Source organism: Siphateles boraxobius, unplaced genomic scaffold, assembly GCF_051911475.1.
Source record: "Siphateles boraxobius isolate OS27281-9 unplaced genomic scaffold, OSU_SipBor_1 35, whole genome shotgun sequence".
In the NCBI taxonomy this organism is placed as follows: Eukaryota; Metazoa; Chordata; class Actinopteri; order Cypriniformes; family Leuciscidae; genus Siphateles; species Siphateles boraxobius.
The window spans coordinates 2,987,165-3,014,614 of NW_027508975.1; the positions used below are offsets into that span (position 1 = coordinate 2,987,165).

Here is a 27,450-nt window from a genome sequence, read left to right on the forward strand (position 1 = left end):
ATTAATAATATAATGAATATAATATATTGATAACATTTAATGTATAATAATTTTTATTATCATGAATAATATGAATAAAACATTAAAAGTATAATAATCTTTATTATTTTTAAATAAGAAATATATTAAAATGAATTATTATATTATAATTATAAAAATACACATTAATTATATTATACTTATTTTGTGTTGTATTTATTACTCAAGATACTATTTGTTAAATTATATATCTAATTATAAGAAATTACATAACATTTCATATATATATATATATATATACAGTATATATATTCACAAAAGAGGAATGTCTGAGCTGCTTTCTTCCATACAGTGAAAGTGGAAGAGGACAGCGGCCGTCAGGCTTCACAAGGACAAAACACTCCTTAATTGCATTGCAACTAATGCTTTGTATTGTAATACTTCTGAAACCATATGATGGTTTTGTGTTCGCACCAGGCTTTTTACATTGACAACTGTGCTTGAATGTGAGCAGCTATAAATAACTCCTACCATATGAATAATTGATGACATGCTGTACATTTTTGAAGTATTTATTTAAATTGCAGTATGCAGAAGGCTCCATGTTTTCATTAGATCACATGGTCTCAGTAGCAGTGGTGGAAAAACAAACCTTCCAGTGGGATGTATAGAAGAAAAGAGAGAGGGGGGAGAGGGGCAGAGTGACAGAGAGAAAGGTGTTCTTTTGTACAGAGAGCGGCGCTGAGACACCACAGGGAAACATCGCAGGAAAATGGATAAATGACATCATCCCTGTATCCCCACACACTGTGTGTGTGTGTGTGTGTGTGTGTGTAGGAGGGATCGGCTCCTTCAACCACATTTCATGCTCAATTAGCAGCCCTGGGATGGAGGGATAGTAGGAGTGGAATTAAAGACAGCGTGTCTCAACTCAATCATCCATATCCATGATGTTTTACTAGCGAATATTGTCCCGTACTCGAGTCTTGCATCTGTCCTGCTCTGAAATGCATCCTAGAAGATCATGAACTAATACCATATTTGTATTGACATTTATATACAGTTCATTTTATGTGCTTTTATCATGTTTTTTTATATATTTTTTTATTTAGCCTTTTATTTATTTTAGCTTGTCATTTTAGTACTTAGCCATTATTTAGCCATTTATTTAGCCTTAATTTATATTCATTTCAGTTTTAGGTTTTTACCAAATATTTGTTTTATTTACCTTTTTTTTATTTCGGTTTAGTAATTTTAGTACCTATTTTATTTCAATAATATTTATTTTCAATACATAATAAAACATATATTACAATAGTTTATTTTTTATATTTTCAGGTTTCACATAAATTTTTGTTTCTCATTGTATGTGCTTTTATCATGTTTTTAAAAAAAAAAAATATTTTTATTTAGCTTTTTATTTATTTTAGTTTGTCACTTTAGTACTTAGACATTATTTAGCCATTTATTTAGCCTTAATTTACATTTATTTCAATTTTAGTTTGTATTTTTTGAATAAGGTTTTTAAAAAAATATTTGTTTTATTTATTTTTTTATTTCGGTTTAGTAATTTTAGTACCTATTTTATTTCAATAATATTTATTTTCAATAAATAATAAAAAAAATATTACAATAAGATATTAAAATGTATTACAACAGAGACCAGTTAATTGAAATTGTAATATTTCACAGTATTACTGTTTATACTGTATTGTCATTAAGAGACTACTTTTCAAAACATAAACATTTTAACCGATAGTGTATATCCGATTTTTCGTTTATGTGATTGTGAGCCTAGGCACTCTGAAAGACTGAAGTCATTCTGCTGGCTATGCATGACTAACTAAACTTTGGCAAAGCTTCAGCAAACCTAGTCAACTCAAACTTGTGAATCATAAAAACAAACGAACAGAAGTGATGCTTCATCCAGGTTGCGCTGATCTCATGCAAAGCGCTTGAATGAGGTCCAGCGCTCGAGGCGGTTTCTGCTCATGCAAAGAACAGAAGAGCGATGCTTATGTGTATGGACTTTCTTTACATTCAGAATGTAAAATATATATTCAAGGGACTTTAATAGACCAGACTCAAACTCTTAATTTCCTCTTGAGCGCTATAACTCAACGTATCAGAGCAGGACAGTATTAAAACTGTTAGGCCACAGTTCTGATGATGATATTCTTGCAGGAACTCTAAACTGCGATCTGTTGTTTTGTTTTTCAGGATTTCGCAGGAATGAAGAGATGAAGGCGATGGAAGTGTTGCCCATCCTAAAAGAAAAAGTGGCCTTCTTGTCAGGTGTGTTGATGATTTAAGTGCTGTTATATTGCTATAACTATGTGTTTTTATTCAGAAATGTCTTTTATATTGTTTAGTGGTCATAACAAACTTTTTCAGAAAGATGTTCTGTACATAAGATCAACAAGAGCATGCATCTTCAATACTTCTAGTGGAGGATAGCAAGAAATATCATGCATCCTAGTTAAAATACTCATTACATGTACACAGGAATATTCTAACAGGAAAATCTGGAAGCCTCTTTTAATCTCAGTGTAAAAAATAAAAAGATAAAATTGCCTTTTGAGATATAAAGTCAGACTTTGGTTAATAGAGCTGCAATTCTGAGAAATAAAGGTGTAACTATCATCTTATTTATTCACTCATTTTTTATTTATTTTCTGAGACGAAAACAGGCTTCTGAATCTGACTTCGATCGACTGCATATACTTTTGTAGTATTTTTTTTCAAATTAGCTTTTATATATATGTATTCATACTTTTTTAGTATTTTTTTTAAATTAGCTTTTATATATATGTATTCATACATGTTGATACATTAAACTATTTTAATAGTTTTAGTTTTAACAATAACAACCCTTAATCACATTCACAGAACCAACATGCCATGTCTTCGCCCCAAAATAACTTTTAATGAATATTACTGTATCTTCCCACAATATTTGTTAGTAATGTGTCATCGTCACAGGCCATTATTTGATTTTAGACTGAAGTCTCCTTCTCACTCACTCTCTTGAACTTCTGTTTGGCTCTTGCAGTCGTACGACTAACAGACCAGCTCTGAAATGACTCAGAAACATAGGGATGAGTATCTGTCTTACACATGTCACATGATACAACAAGCACAAAATAACAACCAGGGCAGAAGAAGTGATCCTGCAGAACTCAAAATGGGAACGCCCTGTGATTTCTGCATAAGCATGCAGTCATGTGCATTTTATTTATTTATATTCCCTTAACGTCAGAGGATAAGATGGATTATCCTATTATACAAAAGCACTCTATTAGTGAGATTCAGCACATTTGCAGGAGAAAATCCTCATGGATATCCCAGCGCTTCTGTGAGTTTGTTGCTGGAGTTGAAGTGTTTTGGCTTAGTAACACAACCTGTATGAACAGAAGAGGAGGATCAGTGGGAGGAATGCATTGATTAGTCAGTTCTCAATGCTAATGAACTTGGTGGTTCCAGGAATTGTTATTGATATAAGTATTGGTTAAAGTTAGTAGTCCGATGTATTTATGAAGGTCTGCATTAGCTTTACTGTTGGTCGCACAATTGTTTTTTAAAGTAGTAGGAGCTCGACCTAGCAATTAGCACGATCACTTAAGAAATTGTGCCATGTTGCTAATGCAGGACGCATGGTGTATCTTTTATTCTTCACAACGTCATAGTCCTCACACTGCCCATTTGAAATCTGACTAAAATGGTTTTGAAATTTGATGGTTTTGTTACAAGATGGTGTTTGACAGCTGTATGTTTTTAAAGGGTTAATTCACCCAACAATAAAAATTGTCATAATTTACCCACCTTCATCGTTCAAAAACCTCTTTTGTGGAACATAAAAGAAGATATTTTGAAGAATGTCTCAGTGTTTTCGTCCATGCAATGAAAGTCAATAGGGTCCAAATTCCAATACTGTTTTAGGGTGTTCATACATTTGGTTTGGTTCAATTAAAATGAACTCTAATGTGATTGCTGTGTTAGTGCAGTTCATTTGAATAAGTGTGAACGCTGTCATCCGAACCCTGGTGACACCAAACAGGAGCAGGGAGCGAGACGCTGACAAGATCTCGGTCCGTTTCCAAATGAACTCCCGCGCCGTTCAAATGAAAAATGAACATAACGTGGACCAAAGACATCATAAAGAAACAAAAACAGGACATGAAATCGCAAGATGCAACCCTAAAAAGGATCCCTCCTCATCACAGGAGCTACGTTTCCCATTACAGTTCGGTATAGACGTCAGAACCGAGTCTCTTTGCAGCAGATCCTTGTTTGTATAACTGGAATTCCTGCAACGGTTAGATACGAATTCGGTACATTTACACGTCCGCCCACAATTTACATGTTACTCTAATTGATAGATTGACCAATGCTACCCGTTAAAATGCAACTGCTGTTTTCAAAGTTATTGGTTTGATTAATAGTGCTATGCGTGTGAGAAGTCATTAACATGCAGTGACAACGGCGAATGCACAGTTTAATATTACGCTTTTTCAAGAAATGAAGGAAAGATGAGCGAGAAGGAGAAAAAGAGCCATGTACATCTGATCCTACTTCACCTTTACATGAGGAGACAGCGAAGTGAAGCACAACCTGAGGCTTCCCATTTCCAGGACACGCATATTTCACCACTGGACTGTAGTAGTGAGAATGCCGCTTTCTGTGAAGTTTGTGTAGCGTGTCCCAAAAAATGAATCGAAACTCAGTCTATAGGCTACTAGCAAGCTCTTGCGTGGCATCTGAACACTTGTTTTGGGCATAGACAGTATAAGAAGTGGACAGAGCCATCTCATTGGAACTCAGTTGAGACAGTTGAAGCCCATTTTTAGCGATTTTTTTAGCACTTCCGTTCCTGACGCGCAGACTCAAACCGACTCAAACTAAGCTTGATGACGTGAGCAAACTGTCTGACAGACGTAAATCTTCTAGTAGCTGTGCGTGAAAATTGCCATCGTTAATCACTTCATATGTATTCACTTGCCACATACCGAATTATTTCCAATTCCCCAAAAACGTTGTTGAAATATTTTGTCCCGTTGCTTTTATGGACTCATTATCTATGGGATCTATCTATCTTGACGGGACGTCCCCCCGATTGCCTGCGAGCTTCTCCTCCTGTCTATACGGTAATGTCTCTATTGTGCGACAAAAAGTCGCGTGGTTATGACGCAATCGTTAGCCTGTTTTTAACAAAAACGGCTTCTACGGGGCCATAACGTAAGATACAAAGTAATGGAGCCTTTTATACATTGTCGTGTTTATTTAGAAATACATGATGGACAAATGAAGTCTTTGGACGCCTCAGATGTAAAGTTATTCGCTGTCAAAGTGACGCCAAAATGAATGGGACTCAATGGAATGCTAACAGCAGGTGAAGTTCTGCTACAATGGCGGCTCCTGCGAGGCTTCAACTTCCGGCTGATGGATTACCCCCTTGGTTTTGGGTTGGTGAATAGATCGTCTCTTCTTCTTCTGTTCTTTTTCCTGTTTTGGCGGTCAGCAAACAGCGTTGCATTACTGCATGCGCCCCCTTCTGGATTGGAGTGTGGATCACCTGTGACTGACTGTACTCGTCGTCTGACTGTATGCACTGAACCGTGACGGTTTGGGATGAATACATGTACCGTTACACCCCTAATGTACACACATGCGACTAGCGCGTTTAGTACAGTGGCTATTCTGTCGCAAAATAGGCTATGTCATAAAAGCCGTCTTTTTCTTTTGTACCTTTAGGTTCGGTGTTAAAAATGACAGTGTGAATGCTAAGCAAACCAGGACTATGAACTATAAGTGTGAATCCACCCTTAAGCCACATTGACTTTGATTGTATGGTCAAAACCTGTTGAAACATTTCTTCAAAATCTTCTAGTTTTCCACATAAGAAAAAAATCAAGGGTTATTGAATAATGACAGAATTTATTTATTGGGTCAACGGTCCCTTTAAAAAGAGTACATTTTTAAATGCATGCAAATACAACTAAAACAACAATTAGAAAAACAACTCTAGGTAAACTAGTCAGCCTAGCAAATCAACTAGTTTGTTGAATGATTTGACCATCCTGACCCATTCTTCTGAGCTTGACTCATTTGGATAAAATGAGTACGATGAGTTGGTAAAATGAGTACTTTATTTATTGTACATAAATAAATATTACTGAACTTAAACTTAGATTTATACACTTCATTTGTTCTCAGCACACTTACAAACTACACATTTTTCCCAGGCTCAGAAAAGTTATTTCAGAGATACTCATTACAAGTGTCTAAAAAGTGAACGGGAGCTGAGTCATTCAGAAAGATTTAAAGAGCTGGTAAGTTAGGATAACAAATCATTTTACAGAGTCTCGTCTTGAATTATCTCACAGTTACTCCTAAAAACGGTCTACGCTGTCATTCAGTATTCTCTGAAGGCACTGCGCTGAAGAACATCAACTTGATTTAACGGTAATGAGATTATTGCAGGAGCGAGACTGTCAACAAGCAGGTTTTAAAATCAGACTCTCCTGTCCAGCAATGTGCTGCACTTCACAGCTTCACTGTTTTTAATTCATGCTTTCTTATCTTTTAGACTTTAGTCAGAATGGATGGCATAACTAATTTGGGACGATAAAGAGGCTGTTTGCAACATATTGAATGGACTGTACTTCCTGCTTTTTTAGAGTAGTTCTTGTTTGTGCCATATGTTGATTCCTAAGGCGTCGTCTTTGACTATAGTCTAATGAATATGCATAATAACAAAGGCTGATTCAAATAATGTATTAGTATTACCCATATATTAATGATGATGGGTGTTTGATTTGGACGCACAGGTTTTGAGATTGGGAATATGGAAGGGCTGTTCCCGACCAAAGATTTATCTAATCGACTGATAGTAATTCATTTAAGCCATTAGTCGACTAGTCGCATGTATATGATATTGATTTATTTGCTTAAATATATAGGGGTGGTATCAAAAAAAATGGTGTGCATACAACTGCAGCACAGGGACAAAAGCATTGATTTTGAATGTGTTGGAAAAAAACAGAAAGGAGACTCTCTGAACATTTTAATTTATTTATAAACCAGTATTTTCTGAGTGTTAGCTGCAAAGAAACTTGACGACGCTGACTCTCATCTCTGCAGTATAGTGGAGAAATGCGCATTAAGTTAAATGCAGTAAAGTGTGGTACTAATTTCTCTTTCACACTCCGCATGAACATCTATCTAGGTTAACATTACAGCGAGCTGCTGTGTAAAGTGGCTAACATTAGGTTAGTACTTGCATGTTTCAAATGAAAAGCCATATATGAGGTTGATGAACATTTGTATTTTCTGCTGGACATAATTTCCACATGGACCAGCTGTGTTAATGACCTGCGACCAACCGACTGATAAATATTTGGTCGACACAGGCTGCGTTTACACTTGGCATTAATATGCGATCACTGTGATCCGATCAAGCAGATCGGATCATAAGCCAATCAGGACAATCTGTATCTGGATAACAGATCGAATCTCACATTCCCGAAAAAAAAAAAAAAAAAAAAGGATGGTTCCGGTGCAAAGTCGACCTGAAGTGGTGGGTTTTCTTTTAGAAACGGTTTTCAGTTGGGGTACATTTTACAAAATTCACCAAACGAGGAGGATGAAGAGGCTGCAAGTAGGCTACTAATAATGTGGATAGATGCCGTAATGGAAACGATACAGAGAAACAGATCCGAGAACGGGTAACATTTCCATCAGAAACGTGTTTACACTCGTCTTTTCAATGTGTATGTGGACAACATCCGGATACAGGTCGCATGTCAATGCCAAGTGTAAACGCAACCTAAAGGCCATTGCACACTGATTTTCGTATGCGTTTTTTCGTATACGTGATTTGGTGGCTCTGAATTTTCAAAACACTATTCAAACACCATTCAAACTGCTTGCTACGGATGCAAAAAACGCAGAAAATCGAACACGATCCGATTTTTTTTTATGACGGACGAAAGTTTTGTAGACCGCGTGCAAGCGTGATTGACATAACGTGAGGTCGAATTTTTTTTTAACGTGCCAAAATTTCGGATGCGAATTTCGGACTCAGTGTGCAATGGCCTTAAGCCTCTGGTCATCGACTAACGTGTGGTATATTGTTTGGGGGCAGCCCTAGAATATGAAAAGCATTTTCAAAGTAAAGCCTATTTAGTTTACTATCAGCTGATTTAATGTTTTTTCTGCACTGTTCTTTCTCCAGGTGGCAGAGACAAGCGCGGAGGTCCAGTTTTAACATTCCCATCACGGACTAACCACGACCGAATACGACACGAAGATCTCCGCAGACTCATCGCCTACCTCGCCGGCATCCCTAGGTATTGACACACTCGCTTGACACATTCCCAGGATGCACCGGCTGGGCATCTGTTGACTGCTGTTCCGTCACTATCGCTTCAAACACATTCCTTCAAAAGAACAGAAGAAACTAGATTGGATGCGGTGCATTGTGCAGTGAGTGTGCCAGCGGTCCTGCTGCTCGCCGCTGTGATGTGTTCTTCCCCTCATCTTCAAGCACATTGATCTGTAATTGACCTGTGAACTAGGGATGCTGTGTGAGCTTTTGTTGCGCTTATAAAAATTGAATGAGGCAGGCCAAGTCCAGCCTTCAGTTCAATTCCTCTAAACGACTCTGCCGAGCTCTATAGACATGTTTGTTTGCAGTGCCTTTAGCATCCATTAGTCTGAGCATGAGGCGGTTACTCTGGTGCGGACTGGGACATTCAGGAGTGTTTCTTCGGGCAGTTTTCTTTCGAAGGGCTTGATTTGTATTAGAACAGATTTTATATATCAGAACTTTTTCGTTATATGATAGTCACATTAAAAATTGTTAATGTTATCATGCCTTCATAATTTATTTTTGATACTTTTCACATGTCAATTTTTGTTTTATTATTTTTGCCCCAGATTCAAACTTTAAAAACATTAAAAAATATTAAAACATTTAAAAAAAAAAGTTAATAATTTTTTATTTTTTATGCTATTTTTATGCTAATTTTTATGCTAAGTTGTGAAATATGATTTAATTGTTAAATGCATAAAGTCTAGCTATGAAATTACCCGAAGAATTGTGTTCCAAACATGTTCGAAATGTCATTTCCACCACAAAATGAATGGTGAAATTATTTAAAGGGATAGTTCACCCAAAAATTAAAATTCTGTCATCATTATACAGGTTTGGAGCAACTTGAGGGTGAGTAAATGATGACAGAAGTTTGATTTCTGGGTGAACTATCCCTTTAAGATGCGTTGAAAAATGACTTTTTTTCATAACGATTTAGCAACAAACAAAAAAAGGCACAATCCCCCTGTGTTATTATTAGCAGACCGAATCAATAAAGTTATTGAACCCATATAGCGCTTTTGCTTCTGTTTTACCCCTGTACCTTTTCAGAATGTGTTTTAGAGAACAGCATGGCTGAATGGTTTATCATCACATCTTTAATATAACATGTTCTTCGGCAAGTAATACTGCAATGAATGTAGTCGCTCGGTACTTTTAACAGGAGGGAAGGGAAAAGAAAACAGAGATTTAGATATGAGAGAAACGCAAGAGGGGGCGCAGGGAAAGAGTGGTTGGTGGGAAAGGCAGCGTGGGCTCGATCAAGAACCTTCCGCATTTCAGCCACTGCCAACGGATCTTCCTCCTCCTCATCATCCTCACACACAAACTCTGTCCCCCGCACCCACACAGAGAGAGAGAGAGGTCTCCACAGTTACAAAGCAAATCCCCTAGAGATAAAAAAGAGAAGCACACAAAGATGGGTAGAGATGTATCATGATAAAGAGAGAGAGAGAGGCGTGCATCTTTAGAGATTGAGAGCAGGAGAGTGTGCAGGGAAAAAATGGGAGGGCGAGCGAGCCAGTGAGCAAGAGAGGGAGGGAGAAAGAGAGAGAGTGTAAAAGCGTGTCGCAGTCGCACAAGGCGGTGTGTTCGTCTACAGCTCCTCGATTAGACACTTTCACTGGTGAAATCTGACAGGCAGATGTTTGACTGAAGGCGTTTCAGAGGAACGGACAGCAGCGTAGGGTTGTGTCACAAAGCCATTAAGATTGGATACCAAAGGCCTTCCATCAGCATGTTTCCTGCTCATTTGATAGATATTTTGCTGCTGTGTTTCATGGGTAAGCTCTGCGATTCGTCCCTCCCTCCCAGTCTGTCCGTTCTGTTGAATGTGCATTGATTTTTCAAGGGAAATCACTTTTATTTTTAGTTCCTGCAGTTTTATTCGTGCAGCGGTTGTGTTCGTTTCTTAGCGAGGAGGATGTACCGTAGATTATGTAATGCAGAGAGGATTAAAGCTCATATTTTGTTCTCTCTCTGTCTCTCTTTTCCCCTCATCATCCAGCGAGGACGTGTGCAAACATGGCTTCACGGTCATCGTGGACATGCGTGGCTCCAAGTGGGATTCCATCAAGCCTCTCCTGAAGATCCTGCAGGAATCATTTCCCTGCTGCATCCACATCGCCCTCATCATCAAACCAGACAACTTCTGGCAAAAACAGAGGACCAACTTCGGCAGCTCCAAGTTTGAGTTTGAGGTACGGGACCGTTTGATGTGATCTGGTGTTGTGAGGCGTAGCTGGATGTGGATGCTGACGCCGTCAGAGCTCACTCTTTATCTCTGCACAATAACATTCACATTTTCTTTGCATGTTTTAATTATTGCATGCTTTAATATGCTAAAATTACTGGTGTTCTGTTAATCCGGTTGGTGTTTATGAGTGTTTTTGAACGAATTAAAGGCATTTCAGTGTTTGCAGAGTACAAATATAGCAGATTATTCTCACAATCTTCTGAAATATCAGGTGAAACCGCTGAATTTCATTTCATTTTATTAATAAATAATCTGCGGGTTTGTCTGTGACATCCGATCTGTGTTGATGTGAGCGTGTGAAGGTGGATGTGGGAGTGTGTGGGTGTTGATGTTGTGTGTGTGTGTGTGTGGTGGGGTGTTGACTGTGTGAATGTAAATGTGGCTGCAGCAGAAATGCTTTTCTGGCATGTTTTTCTGCATTTATGTATTGAGCCTAGATTGCAATATGTTGGTGCAACTTTTTCGTTCACAGAGTTTTTTTTTCAGGCGTGCTTTTATTTGAGCGCATTGGTGTTTGTTTTTGTTTGAGGAGAAGCTTTTGTGCGTGTGTTGTGTGTGCGTGCATTCAGTCTGACAGCACATGTGGAAAGAAATGATGGAAAAATGTCACAGCTGCAGTGCAAGAGAACAATGTTTTAGATCAAATGATAATTAGTATCTCGAACCTCCATGAATAAAACGTGATTACGCTATTATTTGATAACGACCAATCGTAATCTAGACTGGTATGTTGCAATGACATCATCACTGGCAGTTACGTGTCATGCCGGAATTATTGTAATAAACATTTTTAAAAAAAAGATTCTAACTTGAGCTTCACGTCACGTCCTTGGACTCAGAGAAAACGTTTGTTTCTATGGCAACGTTCATAACACCATAAAGATCAATGTGCGGCTGTGATGTGAATGACAGTTAATTCTTCACTACGTCGGTTCTGCTCTGTTTTCTCATGTGAAATATTGAAGAAAGATTAAGGGTACCAGGTAAGAGTGGATGTAATGGTATATCAAACCGAAAAATAGCTGTAGCAAAATAATTACGTTTAATAATTGAAACCACTAACATTTAAGCTGTTTTTACATGATGCCACAATGGTCTAATGGGAGAAGTCAGGGCTTTCCAGTACAAGTAATTAGAATCATTTTGACATATGAATTCAAAAAGGCCTTTTCACAATGACACCGCGTGTACACTGGACTCGACAAAGCGACCGTTGCAAATCCATTTGTCCATCCTATGAGAAGTATCGCTTGTGCTTGAAGAAGTACATCATAAATAGAACGAGGCATCCGTTTACTGTCGGGGATCCAGTGTAGACAACATCACTGATTATCTTTTGTTGCATCGCAACGCTCGTTTCCAGTATAGACATGGAGTGACACTCGCTTTACTATTTGTTGACAAAGGCCATTCCTATTGCTGGATGGCTAATTGGTATTAATATGCTGCACAAAGGTCGTAGCTTTAGAAAATATGATCACAAATGGGATCTTTGCTGGCAAAAGTAAATCGGACAATTCAGGTTTTTTGCGAAATACTGAACATTTTGCTAGAAAAGGCATTTGTATGTAAACTGCATCATGTAATGAACAAGCTCCGCTATCTTCACTTCTCTTGGTAGTCGTCGCATCACTTTGCTGCTCATTTGCATTAAGTTAAACTTCTCTCAGCTTTGACGAATTGTTGGCCAAGCAATTTGTTGTTGATAAACCTGCGCACATATATTCAAATGCACATAACTATATAATCAATTCTTAATGCGCATGTGAACTCCATCAGCGTCTATCACAGGTTCGCATTTAAAGTGTGTATAGAGAGAGCGGTGTCGTCTTAGCGGCCCCTAATTTAATAACTTATTACCATTTTTACGGAAGTGAATCAATCAAAACTAACTTTAGTTAGAAAAAACATTATTCAAGAAACACTATAAAACCAAACCAATCTCTGTTACCTAAAATTATATGTTTATCCCTGTAAAAAGCTGCTTTGAAACAATCTACATTGTTAAAAGCGGTATATAAATGAGGATGACTTGACTTGACTTTACTCTTTGAAAATGAATCGTAACGTACTCTCTGCACTCGGTTACAAAGCTTTTAAAGTCGTTGTTAGTTGTTGTAAAATGATGGATAAACTCACTCCTCTATTGGACTATTTGTTTAATAATGCGCTGTCAATTGCTCGTTCATACAATTATGTATTTAAGCTGATACTGTAATCTGCCGAATTAACAAAATATTTCAAGACTTACACCTGCAAGCAAATGCTGTCAAACCACATCTGTATTACTGATAGATACCTTTTAATTCTTAAGGCCTTTATTTCTTTTTATGTTGGGATGTTTTTGTTTGTAAAGCGTATACGTATAAAACGTTCAAAGATTAATAGCATTAGTTACTATTATTATTTATTGTTAGGTGAACTAAAGGATTAATTGACTGATCTGAAAATAAAAAATAGATAAATCATACAAAATAATTGATAGATTACCTGACTAAAAGTAATCGTTAGATTCACCGACTTACTGTAAAATTAAGCATTAGATTAACAGATTAATCGTCAAAGTAAGCGATAGATTAACAGACTAATAATTAAATAAGATTAATTACTAATGAGTAATATATATATATATATATATATATATATTTATTTAAAAAAAGAAGTTAAATAGAAATATAAAAAAGAAAAAAAGAACCAAAACTAATAAAATCTGTAAATGTAAAAATAAAAGCTAATTTAAAATATTAATAAATACTAGAATATAAATAATTCTAAAATAACATTGATTTACATATGCTAAATGGAGGTGAGAAGAGATATCCCCATGCTTCTGCCATTTAGATCCAATCACAGGTCAACATGCTGGTGTCACTCGCATATAAATTCCCCAATTGCCCCTTTTTGCCCCCTTTCGTACCTCACAGCACTGAGGAATTGTGCATGAATTTCATTGGGAGGTTCAGAAGCACTCCCTGCCATCTGGTGGTCCATGTAAGTCCAAACAAGTGTTGAGCACAACACATGATGAAATGTTTCTGGTGGGCAGGGTCAAGGAATTTGTCATAGGAACGGCTGGAAGCTCTCATCTCGCCCACTGCTCATGACATACCACATTTCTCACAATTACCCAACAACAAAATATGAGCAGAAGGCAAAAAAAGCAAATGCACTCCATAACTCATTGTGGTTAATGGACTAATGGGCAGCGTGCTCGTGTTGATGTGTGTCTGTGAAAGGCTGTGTGACGGCAGGACTTGAATTGATGAATAGGTTTAGACTGCATTTACCTTGAATTCACAAAAGAGACACTCTCCTCTTTCACGGCTTTGATGAAGCCTACTCGCGCACATTTGATTTATTTTTTATGTTCTCCCATCTATTCATCTGTAGAAAGAAGAATAACACACTTTTTTTGTCCTCTTAGGTAGAGTAGACTAATATGATCAGAAATGAATGAATGGAAGAGTGGATGTTTTTTTTTGAGTTGAGTCTTAATTGTGTTACTTGGTGTACGGATGCACAGTTGCACTCGCATCCGCGTTAACTAAATCTAAAATATATATTTTTTAAAAGCATTAATTGGCGTAAAGCTGAAATAAAATAGTTGTAAAATGACTAAAACTGAAATAAAGCTAATTAGAAATATGTTTTAAAACTAATATAATGACAACATTAAAAAACAATAATAATAATTATTATTAATAAAACTAAACCTAAAATTAGAATTATCTAATTAATAATAAATGGCACAATAACATAATACTTAAATAACACATCAAGTCTCTTTCTTAAGCCTATTTCTCCGCAAATGTTCCTAGCAGGTGTGAAATTATATCAATCACAGTTTGTTCGGTTTGGTTAATTTGTGTCTAATGATAAAATCCATGCCTCTGTTTTCATTGAAAATATCTTTTTTAATATACAGTATATTTTGTTCTTTATTGTCAGTTCTCGACTGTGAATCAAAAACAAGGCAAAAACAATTCACTAATGTTCACACAAATTGATGTGGCAAAGAAAGAAACCATTATTTATATGCTTTCAGTGAGACTCATGATGAACCGCCGCTATTCTTAAAGAGACAGCACCTTTTTTTACTTATGTAAATATTTGGAAACAGAACAAATTTATCATGTTAATAATTAAGGTACTAAAATGTATAATTAATTGTGTAAATATGTTTAAAAAATAAATGAAAAAAGTAAATGCGGCAGTCATGTTTTATAAAATATTATGCAAATGCTGAAGAATTTAACAAGCGGGCTGCTTCAAGGACATTTTCTAGATTGTTTTTATTTTCCTCTTGCGTTCACATCAAGGACGATAACGACTCAGAGGAACCGTATCAAAGGATTCACTTTGAGAATGATTTTTACTAATAGCCTATAATTTGTGTTATAGTTTTTGGTTCGAATGGGCGTTTATGTTGGGTAGCCCCGCCCACTGTGAAATCTCATTGGTCAAAAAATGTATATATATTAAACATCAATTATGTTGTGATGGGATGTGTTTAAGTTTTGCCACGGTTTCAAGTTCCATGTAGATTTGTCGCTAGACACCTGATGCATGCTCGGAGCATAGTGTAAGCCACAGTTTATCATTTTAAAGATTTTGCAAATATACATTTTGTATACATGGCATGCATATACATTTGTACACAGATAATATTACCCAAGGCTCTTCAGTAGGTCAGAGCTGCTGGTTTGTATTACTTCAGTGCTGGTGGTGTTGTTGATATCGCTTTTTCTGACGCCCTCAGGCTTCATGCTGGGAGTCTGTCTGTCTCTAGGTAGTTTGGACCTCAGGCGGTCCCGGAGTGGCTGTATGAAATTAGATTTATGCCCCCGGTTAAAAATAGCTGTTCCACCTTGCTGGTCATTAACAGAGCCTGGAACGGCTGCATCATTCACATAGGATTTAGGGCATTAGGAAGGCATATTGTGCATTGTGGTGTTGTGCATATTGATTCACTTTCATATTCCACCCCAATCCTTTTTCTCCACCCTTAATGTCCATTTTCTGTTCTTTTCATTCCTCCATCACGCCCACCTTCAGACCACAATGGTTTCCCTGGAGGGCTTATCTAAGGTGGTGGACCCGTCCCAGTTAACGCCCGACTTCGAGGGCAGCCTGGACTACAACCATGAAGAGTGGATCGAGATCCGCGTGGCCTTCGAAGACTTCACAGGCAACGCTCGGCACCTTCTCGCCCGCCTGGAGGAGATGCAAGAAACGGTCACACGCAAAGACTTCCCGCAGGACCTGGAGGGAGCGCGGCGCATGATCGAGGAGCACGCGGCCCTGAAGAAGAGGGTGATGAAGGCTCCAATGGAGGAGGTGGACAGCGAGGGCCAGAGGCTCCTGCAGAGGATTCAAAGCAGCGAGAGCTACGCTAACCGAACTGTGCCTGTGCCACCCGGGCAGAGGGAAGGGCAAGGGCAGCCCAACGCTGACACCCAGGGCCTTCTGCCCCGCATCTCAGCGCTGCTCGAGAAACTGCACAGCACCCGGCAGAACCTGCACCAGGCCTGGCACGTGCGCAAGCTGCAGCTGGACCAGTGCTTCCAGCTCAGGCTGTTCGAGCAGGATGCTGAAAAGGTGAGATCCACACACATGCACGCCCAAGAAACATGAAAATTGCAGCCTTGTATGCTACATTGTATTATTTTCATATTAAAGTATTTATGCCACAATGATAACCATGAGAGATGTTTTTCACTCGTCTCTCAGAAAAAGCTTTTTTTCAGTTGAAGTAAGGCACTAACAATGGAAACGAATAGGGCAAGGCAAATAGTAATAAATTCAAACAGTCAAAAAGACACAAAAATTATACACATTAACATTATATTAGCGTGATAGCATCACTTACTAACGTTTCTAGCTCGTGTAACTTTCACATGATGCATGCATAAATACAAGAAAAAAACCTTTAATATAGAGGCAAATCCAAACACAGGAATTACGTAATTGACATATAACATTTTTTTAATTTTTTATTATAATAATTATTTATTTCATACAATATTTTACACTATTTTATATGTAATATTTTGTTTATTATTATTAATTTATTTTACATTATATTATATATTTTAAATATTTTTTCTAATATTTTTTATATATATATATATATTCACTTTATTTGCTTTAATTTTAGGATTGGGTCAAGTGAAAAATATTTTCTTAATTGGTCATCTAACCGGTGGAGGAATATCTTCTACATCAGTGCATCTCAACCTTTTTGACTCTCGGCCTCCCGTTGAATAACACAATATTCAAAGGCCCACAGCATATAGGCTAAGCGGAAACCCTTATGCACACACTGCCATTTCTGGATATCTGCTGTAATTCAGCTTTTTTTTTTTTTTTATAGTGTTTTTTATAACATTTAAATAATTTACATTTAGATTATTAGTAATAGTAATGTATTAATTTAAAAACTTTTCAATCTTCCTGCTTTCCATTGAAGGTTTGCCAAGGCCCCCTAGCTGGGGCAAACCCTGTGTTTTAATTCTATCTGGATCTGTGCACATATTTACAGAAGTTCTCACTAATTCGTATCAATGTTTCTCATAGTGGGTGGACGATTTGCATGTTGCTAGGAAACCAGCAGCTATTCTTTGCTCCTGAGAAATGGGTCATTTTTATGATTTTCTATTTTTATCCATTTCAGCTGTATGAACACAACGATACACGTGTTCATATATGCACCTGATGGGATATCTTACATTACAAACACACACACTAAACCTGCTTCTAGTCAAATGTGTTGATGTGTGTTATTGCTGTATCTCTGCAGATGTTTGACTGGATCATGCACAACAAAGGGCTGTTTCTGGCTGGATACACTGAGATCGGCAACAACCACCCCCACGCCATGGAGCTGCAGACCCAGCACAACCACTTTGCCATGAACTGCATGGTGAGAAGATTGATCTTTTGACATGCACACACACTCCACAGATATACAGCGTTTCCCCTGTTGCCGCAGGTTTTAAAAAGCAGGCTTAATATTTATCTATTTTGGGTGCTAATTAGGAGATGACAAGCACGTGAAGCTTTGTGCCGTGCTGCTTATCAAGCCGTAAAATAATCGCCCCTTCCCGCGCCCAAAACAAAGCGCCTGTGGATGAGAGTCCAAAGCAAGGACTTCTGGGAAAACATTCTCCTTCTGCACTTCACAGACGATGAGTGAAATGAGAATTTTAGATTGACACTTCAGTCATTTATTACACTATAATTAACAAAAACTCGTTCCTTGCGTCATACGCCAATTTTTACATCATTGCACATGCACAGAATTTCCAGTTTCGGTTTTCAATCCAATCAAGTGTTTAAATGTCCTATTGAACGGAAATGTCCATCAGATTTGGCCAATTCCTTCCAGTTGGTTCGAGTGGCTTTTTTCTGCTAGTCCGATTACAAACACATTATTAGGGTCCATGTAAACGCAGCTACTGTGCCACTACCTACATCCTGTATCCCGTAATGTTCCCACAGCGAAAACCCTTACGCACACACTGCCATTTCTTTTGCTCACTGACTAAACTAGTATTTTTCTTCCATTTAAGCTGCGTAATAGCTTGCGTTTAACAATGTAAGAGTCGATTCTTTATTGAGTGATGGTGACTCATCATATAATCAGAGATGAAGCATAGACCGTGATCCACCTAAGTGCTTCCTGTTTGGGTGTTCGCCCACCAGCTGTGGGCCCTGTTAGGGGCGTCCTTTAAAAATCCCCATTACTGTATGGAGAAGTATTGATCACTTCCTGTTTAAAGAGGCAGAAAGAGGATGTAGGCATATTGAGCTGTGGTAAGTCTTCAAATGCTGATGTAAAAGTTTAATGATTGTGTTATAAGCCATCAATAACAGTGTGAATAATGGTTCCTCACTCGTTTTGTTATCCCTAATGTTTTTGAAAGAAGTCTCTTATGCTCGCAGAGGCTGCATTTATTTGATCAGAAAAACAGTAATATTGTGAAATATTATTACAATTTACTGTTTTTTATTTGAATATATTTTTACTGTAATGCAAAGCTAAAATTTCAGCATCTTTACTCCAGTCTTTAGTGTCACATGATCCTTCAGAAATCATTCTAATATGATGATTTGCCGCTGATAGTAATAAAAAAAAATGTTTCCCCTGCAGAATGTTTACGTAAACATAAACCGCATCATGTCGGTGGGGAACCGTCTGCTTGAGGCGGGCCACTATGCGTCCCAGCAGATCAAACAGATCTCAGGTCAGCTGGAGCAGGAGTGGAAGGCCTTCGCTGCTGCGCTGGACGAGAGGAGCGCTCTGCTGGAGATGTCTGCTACTTTCCACCAGAAATGTGACCAGGTCAGAGAGAACACTTCTACATCTTGTAATGATCACTGAAACCAATGAGAGCTCGGCGGAGAGATCAGTGTGTGTGTGTGTGTACGTGTTGTGAATCAGTTACACTGTTAGAGATATAATTTTTCATAATTAGAAAAGAGGAATGGACTTCACATGCTGTTAAAAATAAAATAAAACTAAAATATTAAAAATATTAAAAATAAAAAGACTTTAAAAGGGCATAATAGAGTTTGAAGTTAGGATCTGGCACAACTCTCTAATAAGGATAAAAATATGTAGAATACACACATATTGAGTAAAATATAATTATACTGAGCATTAACTTTTTATTTGGAATGAAACATAATGTAAGTTTGTTTTTAATTAAAATTTATAATCCCTTTATTTGCATTGTATATATTCACTTTTATCTTTCGGAATGCGAAAAAAACAAAACATGCTTGTAAAAATGTGGGAAAAGCATGATAATTGAGAGATTGCTGTAGAGAGGACAGGTGAATAAAACATTCCCCTCACACATGCTGTGTTTTCATAGAGAGGCTGTATCAACAACAATCTTTTTTCCAGACATTTTTATTCCTTTGAGCATCAGCACAGCTGCCAATCTGGAGGCAGCCTGGTTTGGGCCGTCCTCATGCATGAGATTCTGTTTGAGTTGAGGAGCCAGACTCTCAGTCTCTCCATCTCTGAGAAAGAGTGGGATGAGATGAAAGACCATTTGATTTGAATTGATATTCAGAGTGCAGCATATAAAGCACGTCTCTCATCATGTCCTGCATTTGCCCTTATTATTAGTTTTAATTCACTCCAGTTCTTTTGATGTCAGAGGTCTATATTGTCATAACATAAAAGAATATATGTTCAATTTAGAACTTGCCTTTATTTTTAAGTGTGCTCCATATTGTATGTAATTGTTAATTATTCTATTTTTCTGTTATATCTGTGTCTTTCTGCAGTACATGAGTAACGTGGACTCATGGTGTAAAGCGTGTGGGGAAGTGGATCTGCCCTCTGAGCTACAGGACCTGGAGGATGCCATCCACCATCACCAAGGCCTGTATGAACACATCACCGCTGCCTACTCTGAGGTACAGAGCCGTGTGTCTCCAAATCACTAAATTGCAAGGCTCTCTTGAAAAGCCGTTTAAGGGAACTGATCCCAAAGTAAATTGTACTAGCACATTATAGCAATTACAGGCATGTCTAAAGTGGCAATTTTAGCTAATTATATTTATTATAAAACGCTCAGTGCTATCAAGAGTTACTTTGCATATAACAATGCAACTTAATTTTAGTATAATAGGCTTGTACAATTTTTTTCTCATCATTGTCCCGCCCTCTGCTAGGTGAGTCAAGATGGAAAAGCCTTATTGGACAAACTTCAGCGCCCTTTGACCCCCGGCAGCGCTGATTCGCTGACAGCATCTGCAAATTACTCCAAGGCGGTTCACCATGTTTTGGACATCATCCATGAGGTTCTGCATCACCAGAGACAGCTGGAGAACATCTGGCAACACCGTAAGGTCCGGCTGCACCAACGTCTGCAGCTGTGTGTTTTCCAGCAGGACGTTCAGCAGGTAACACACACACACACACACACACACACACACACACACACACACACACACACACACACACACACACACACACACACACACACACACACACACACACACACACACACACACACACAATCATTCGCCTTAAAATACCCCACAAGACCCACATGGGTACAAGTGTGCTACTGAGAACTGCACGTAGCATTTCATAATCACTCCTTAATTTAAAAATGTAATGTTATTTAAATGTTAGTAATGAACAGTAAATGTTTATATAATAATATATAATATTTTTGTCAAAGTCTTTATTTATTACCATTTGGTAATACCTACACAGTGAACAATCTCCACAGAACCATATTGGGATAATTTTCACACAAACACAACGAGGGATAAATGTAATATAATTATTAACAAAATAAATGTAATAAAATGGCATGTTTTTATTAATATTAAAATTAATAATTATAATTTTGACCAATTCAAATCTCAAATAATAAAATAAAAATATTTAAGGTAAATAATGGAAAGGTAAATGGTGTTTAAATATTTTGTATATCTTGTTAATATTTCTGTTTCTGATTAATTTTAATCACATTATACAATACACAATTTGACACTTTTTGTCCCCTCTGTTTACACTAAAGCCATTTTGACCATGAGGTTCTTGAAAGTAGTTGCATCTATCAATTTGAGTCTGTACTTGGTTCTTCTGATAGGAAATAAAAAAAAATTATTCCAGTATGTACTTGTGACCAGTGCTTTTGGCATCCCTCAGTGTACGGCAGTGTGTCGGTAAAACATCTTACCAGCAGACTTTTGTTTTATTTATTTTTTGAGATTCCCAAATTCCTACTTCTGGTCAGGCTTTAGCTTAGCATGCAATTACTGTTACCACTGCCTCTTTAATACAGGAGAGAAAACACCACTGCAGCATCTTGGCTGAAGTTCTCTGGGATTATAATTGTTTACACACAAACAGAAATAGACACATGCAATTTAAAGTCAAGGATAAGCCACTGCCGAAGCGTAGCACTTTGCGTTTCTTTCTATTGTAGATTGTTTTCATAGGTTCAGGGCCAGTTTATTGGTGCAGAGATTGTGGTTTTCTGCAGCGGGGTGTTCGACCGAGAGAATGCAGAAAGGCTAATTCTGTGGCTGAGGGAAAGTGTTGCCATGGAAACCACTATTCAGGTGCCGGGGATGCGATAAGAGGCAGTGAGGAAGAGCTAGGCTGTGAACGACACCTTTATGCATAATTTGTTCTGTCTTGGACCCTGTAGTCTCACCTGTCATGCTATATCTTGATTTGACCGCCATTAACATAAAACCTTTCTGACAGGACACATTCTCACCTAAAGAAGGACTGGAGAGCTTTGCCGCTGTCTCACAAATTAATTAGAATTTTTTTCTCTGTGTGTGTAGGTTCTTGACTGGATTGAGAACCACGGTGAGGCGTTTCTCAGCAAACACACGGGGGTGGGGAAATCTCTGCATCGCGCCCGAGCCCTGCAGAAACGCCATGAGGACTTTGAGGAAGTTGCTCAGGTTCGCCATTCAATCCCATAATAAAATCTTTTATTTGAGCTGGCTGCCCTGGATTCTTCCTTGCATAAATGAACACAGCTGATAAGAAGTTGCTGAATACAATATTACACACGTTAAGGCTTGTACGACTAGTCATTTTTACTAGTCTGCTGGTCCATGGGTATATTTAATCTTATATAAATTATTTGATTTGATTTCATGTCACCAGTGTGACAGACCCTTATAATGGACTTGAAAATCGTATTTTCAGGACTATTTGTGGTTTTGATTGCACTTTATTTTTTAATGGTCCACTTTAGACATTCTACTAACTATACAGGTGAAACTCGAAAAATTAGAATATCGTGCAAAAGTTATAATTTTGATGATTATGTCTTACAGCTTATGAGAACCCCAGATTCAAAATCTCAGAAAATTAGAATATTACATGGAATCAATAAAAAAAAAGGATTTTAAATACAGAATTGTCAGCCCTCTGAAAAGTATAATCATGCATATGTATATAGTTATATATACTAAATCTATTAGTTTCACCTTTTAATTTGAATTACTGAAATACATGAACTGTTGGACGATATTCAAATTTTTCGAGTTTCACCTGTAAGTAACTTTGCAACTACATGTCCACTTGCAGTCATTAGAGTATTAGTAGACTGTCTGCTTAATATCTGCTGACACTTTATTTTGATGCTTCCCAAGACAGTCTACTGACTAGAAGAAACTTTGCAACTATTTCAGCAACTATATTGTTTGTATTAGTCAGTGCCAAAATGCATTTGAAGTGAAATATTCTTAACGGCTGACATGAGCATCATCATAATCCATATGTGTCTTCTCTTTATCAGAACACATACACTAATGCTGATAAGCTGCTTGAAGCTGCGGAGCAGTTGGCCCAGACGGGCGAGTGTGACCCGGAGGAGATCTATCAGGCCGCCCATCAGCTGGAGGACCGGATCCAGGACTTTGTAAGGCGTGTGGAGCAGCGAAAGGTCTTGCTGGACATGTCAGTGGCTTTCCACACCCATGTGAAGGAGGTAAGAACTAGGGATGGACAGGATGGTTGAGTAGTTTAGTCTGAATGAAAAAATAGTACGTTTTTGGCCCCGGTTTCACAGACAGGGCTTAGATTAAGCCAGGATTAGGCCTTAGTTCAATTAGGGCATTTAAGTAGCTTTTATAACCATGCCTTAGAAAAAAACGCCCATGGTGTGCATCCTAAAAATGGCACTGACATACTGTGATTTTAGTTAAAACATCTCAAACATGCATTTTAGTCTGGGGCTAGGCTTAAGCCTTTGTTTGTGAAACAGGGGGTTGGTAAAAAAAAAAAATTTAAGTGGTGCTTTATAGAGGTTGAATTAGAGACAACCTCTTGGGGACAGCTTTAGCATATGCTAAACTGTCAGCGTGCTAAAATCTCTCACAGAAGTTAAATTGTTCGTCTTTAAATCACCTCTGGAGAGTAGCCATCAAAGCACAGCTTTTGTAACAAATGAATCGCCGTCAACAATAAACTTCAAAACTGTTCAGTTCTCCTCAGGCCTCAGATCGCCTGTTTCAAACAATGTTCCCATTTTTATGCATAATGTGCAGGTTTTTTGCAACTACTATGATTTTTTTTATGTGTGTAGTAAAAGGATGTAGATATTTATATATTTAGCGTGCTTATTTGTTATTTATTTGTTATGAGTGTGTTTGTGCCATGACTGTTGCACATTTAATTTGCTATGCTAATTTCAATAGAGTCTGAAAGCATGTAGTTTTACACATTTGCGTTACTGATAGACTGGAAGAGAGGAGCTGCAACAATGTCAAATATGTGACAAACTATGTTCTAGTAGAGCCCAAAAACAAAATCAAGACTTTGTAATAGTCCCCTTTAACATTAAATATTAGATCAGAGAGGAAAAAAATTAAATACACAAGGTGAATGCGTACATTTAGCAAAATATGCAATCTTAATATACAACACAAATAATAATATATCTATTATTATTGTAGGTGTTACCTTAGCTTTCTAAGCTAAGTAAAAAAGTGATTACCGCATGTGTCTTTTGCTCATAGCTGTGGACCTGGCTGGAGGAGCTGCAGAAGGAATTGTTGGACGACGTATACGCCGAGTCGGTGGAGGCTGTTCAGGACCTGATCAAGCGTTTCGGGCAGCAACAGCAAACCACACTGCAGTTCACTGTAAATGTCATCAAAGAGGGAGAGGATCTTATTCAACAACTCAGGTGCACAATCTTCTCATCTGTCCTTTCCTTGCATGTCTTCCTCTGCAACAGCTCTTTATATTGCTTTCATGTTTTGGTGTGGACACAAGTTTCGATTCCATTGAGGTGGGGTTTGTTTGATTATTGTGAAAGTCATCTTTTGAAATCTTTCACACACCAATGAGTTGTACCTCTGAAGTCTGAAACATAGAGGATAAATAGAAAGCACATCTTTCTGTCACTGTTCCTTACTGCAAACAACAAACCAGAGTAACGAACAAATAACTGTTACAAACTATTTATTTCAGTCAATCAGTCAGAAATGCTCAAATATCAGTATTGAGCTTATAATAGTTTGCAGTTAATAGTTTTTATCAGTTTAATAACTCTTTCATTGAATCCTTCAAAGCGATTATTCACTCATTTTGTTATTCCCAACTCAAACATGTAAGATGTTGGAAAATAACAATGTCTTTTCTGCTAACCAAATGCTTTTTAATATTCGCTATTACTTCAGTGCAAGTGCACAAGCACGCCGTTATTTGTTGCTTAGTGACGTGTGTGTTCAAGCAAGACAGAAATGCGCAGATTCTGCGCAATACGCTGTGTTTAATATATCATGAGGACTCACGAGTTGCGTATTTGCGCTAAATCCATGCAGATTTGGCTTACACGAACTTCCCCAGCAAAGTGAGTAAACATAGAAACACGCCAAATTGGCTCGTGATATGACAGCGTTACCCGCCAAAGTTCATTTTTATCCGAATTTGGCGGCTGTTAATTTAAAACCTTGAATGTTGCACTCCTGTTTGGCATTTTGCAAAAAACTAAACGCCAATAAATCATCAGAAATATTGCTGACTTGTGCGCGTCTCAAGCGCCCTCTTTACGTTCGTCCTAATGCCTGTTAGTTGTCCGTGGATTTGCCAATATTTGGTGTTGAAAATGTAAACGTCTTTAGACATGGCAAAAAAATGATTTTACAATCGATTCAATGAACACATATGTCTCAAAACAGGATTTTTTCACAAAAGTGACAGCCCTACCAGTATTATGTTCGTACTCAAGCAAACATTAGTCATGCTCACTTGAACGGACGTTTGGATGGTTCAAGCACTCATTTGGCCCCTTCCACCAGCATCCACTTTGCATTTGGAGTACTATCCTCTCTTTACATTACTGTAACTGTGAGTAACTATTAGTGCAGCTGTGTAGTGGCATTGCTTGGCTTGATGTGCAGTGTTAGTGCTAACGGTCAGTCACATGTATAATCTGCATGCAGAGGAACGTGAAGGCTGAGATTCAGTAAAGCCCGATGCTTCAGCAGAAAGTTGAGCAGGAGAAGGAGAGAGAAGCATGCAGTCTCTCACCGCTCTCACGTGTTCAGCTCTGCCACATTTCATCAGTGCAACTCTGAATACCCGACTGCCAGCACTACTGCAGTGCCCTGCACAACACTGCAAAAACATTCAAGCCTTGAGGAATGGTTTGATGCAACCCATGTGACTTATGATTGTTACGTAGTATGCTCTTAAAGGGGTCATCGGATGCAAAATACACTTTTATATGGTGTTTGCATATAAATGTGTGTTTGCAGTCTGTAGACACAACCGCCATACAGTGAAAAAAATCAATTTTTTCAATCCTCAAAAAGTGTAAACGCTCTCAATAATCAAGCCGTTCGATTTTCTGATCATTATGATGTCATATTGACTGTTTTTGCGGAGGTAAAAATGGTGAAAGAAGTATGATACAAACTTTACATGAAGACCCTAAAGAATCATACCAACTTGTAAAAAATGGGCATCCCATGACCCCTTAAAGGCTTTAAGTAGGGGCGTAGCCAACATTTCAAAAGTGAAGGGGGACTTTTTTTTTCAGACCTTTGTTGACAGGTTTTTGCTTAATTGGCTTAATATGCTATTTATATTTAAAGCAATAAAACAGAAAGAAAGAAATGCAGATGTTCTATACTTTATATTGCACATGGTATTGTATAATGTACTATATTGTTTACATATTTCAAATATTGTTTTTGTGTAGGCGTTGTTTTGTGTAGCCCTGCCTGATTCAAGCCGATAGATAGTGGCTGTAAATGCATGAAAATCCAAATTCAGCATTAACAATACCCCATCTTTATTCTAATTTGAAGGGCTTTGATAACATATCTGTGAAAATAAAAGACATTACGAACGAAAAAGACTGAAAATAAGTGCACGTTTGTGCGGGTAGTGAATATTTTCAATTTCCAACAAAACTTGATAATTATTCAACAAGAGAAAAAGGCACAGTTATTCATCATTGTGCAACACAATTCGGATGCCACATGACAACTTGCTTGACTTCTTCGTGAAAAAGGAATGAAGAGGAACTCATTGCGACCTCTATGAGAATGATGGATACAGTGCGGGTGCGAGCATGGGCGTGTCGTGATGCACGAGTGACTGATTACCATGGAAACGTGAAAGTCACGTATGTAGATAGACCATCTTGACTCTTTGAATTTTAAATCTGGATGTATACACATTGGCCCGCGAAAACCTCAACTTGAAAACACACTTGCCCTATGAAAAAGTGCGGGGGACGAATTTACATCTTATGAAAAGTGGGGGGGACACGTCCCCCGCGTAATCTACGCCCATGCCTTTAAGTCACATACTTATTAAAAAAGTCTGGTAGACATGTTTCAGTGAAGAAGTGGGACTATTTTACACAAAAAAGGAAGATGATATTAAGGTTGTCAGTAGGTTAAAAAAATCTAATTCCATACATCAAAAAAGTGATTTTTTATTTTATTTTACATTTTATTAATATATTATAGCAAATATATATTGTATTGATCACAAATTCTGTTTTATATATGAAAAATATTAGTAATTACTACATTTTAATTTCAAATAATAACTGGTTCATATCAATCATTAAGAAATTAAATCTAAGTCCTATGCTGATGGATAAACTTGTTATATTAAGTTCTAAATACTTTTATATGTGATACATTGCAGTCAATTAAACTTCTTCGCATATAGTTTAATTGGATTACATTTTTGAATTGAGTCACATCCACTTGTTATCCAAATATAAATATAATTATACACACTTACATTTTTAATATAGACCCTTAAATATATTCTAAATATATCAAATATTACATGTGAATTTGCATTTTATGTATT

At 37.5% G+C, this 27,450-nt stretch overlaps 1 protein-coding gene across 13 annotated transcripts in view; it reads left to right on the forward strand.

The window, feature by feature from the left end:
* The window catches only part of trioa (trio Rho guanine nucleotide exchange factor a), a 110,895-nt gene that overhangs the window by 43,788 nt on the left and 39,657 nt on the right, over positions 1–27,450 (forward strand). For all 13 annotated transcript variants that reach the window (XR_013190417.1, XR_013190418.1, XR_013190419.1 and 10 more), the window contains 11 exons: positions 2,200–2,274; positions 8,213–8,327; positions 10,359–10,551; positions 15,663–16,205; positions 17,407–17,529; positions 18,760–18,951; positions 19,908–20,039; positions 20,298–20,528; positions 21,936–22,058; positions 22,904–23,095; positions 24,126–24,295. Coding sequence is in view for 10 of the 13 variants with exons in the window: in XM_077195976.1 (XP_077052091.1) it covers positions 2,200–2,274; positions 8,213–8,327; positions 10,359–10,551; positions 15,663–16,205; positions 17,407–17,529; positions 18,760–18,951; positions 19,908–20,039; positions 20,298–20,528; positions 21,936–22,058; positions 22,904–23,095; positions 24,126–24,295 (2,089 nt within the window). In the remaining 3 variants the exon portion in view is untranslated. The remainder of the gene's footprint in view (positions 1–2,199; positions 2,275–8,212; positions 8,328–10,358; positions 10,552–15,662; positions 16,206–17,406; positions 17,530–18,759; positions 18,952–19,907; positions 20,040–20,297; positions 20,529–21,935; positions 22,059–22,903; positions 23,096–24,125; positions 24,296–27,450) is intronic.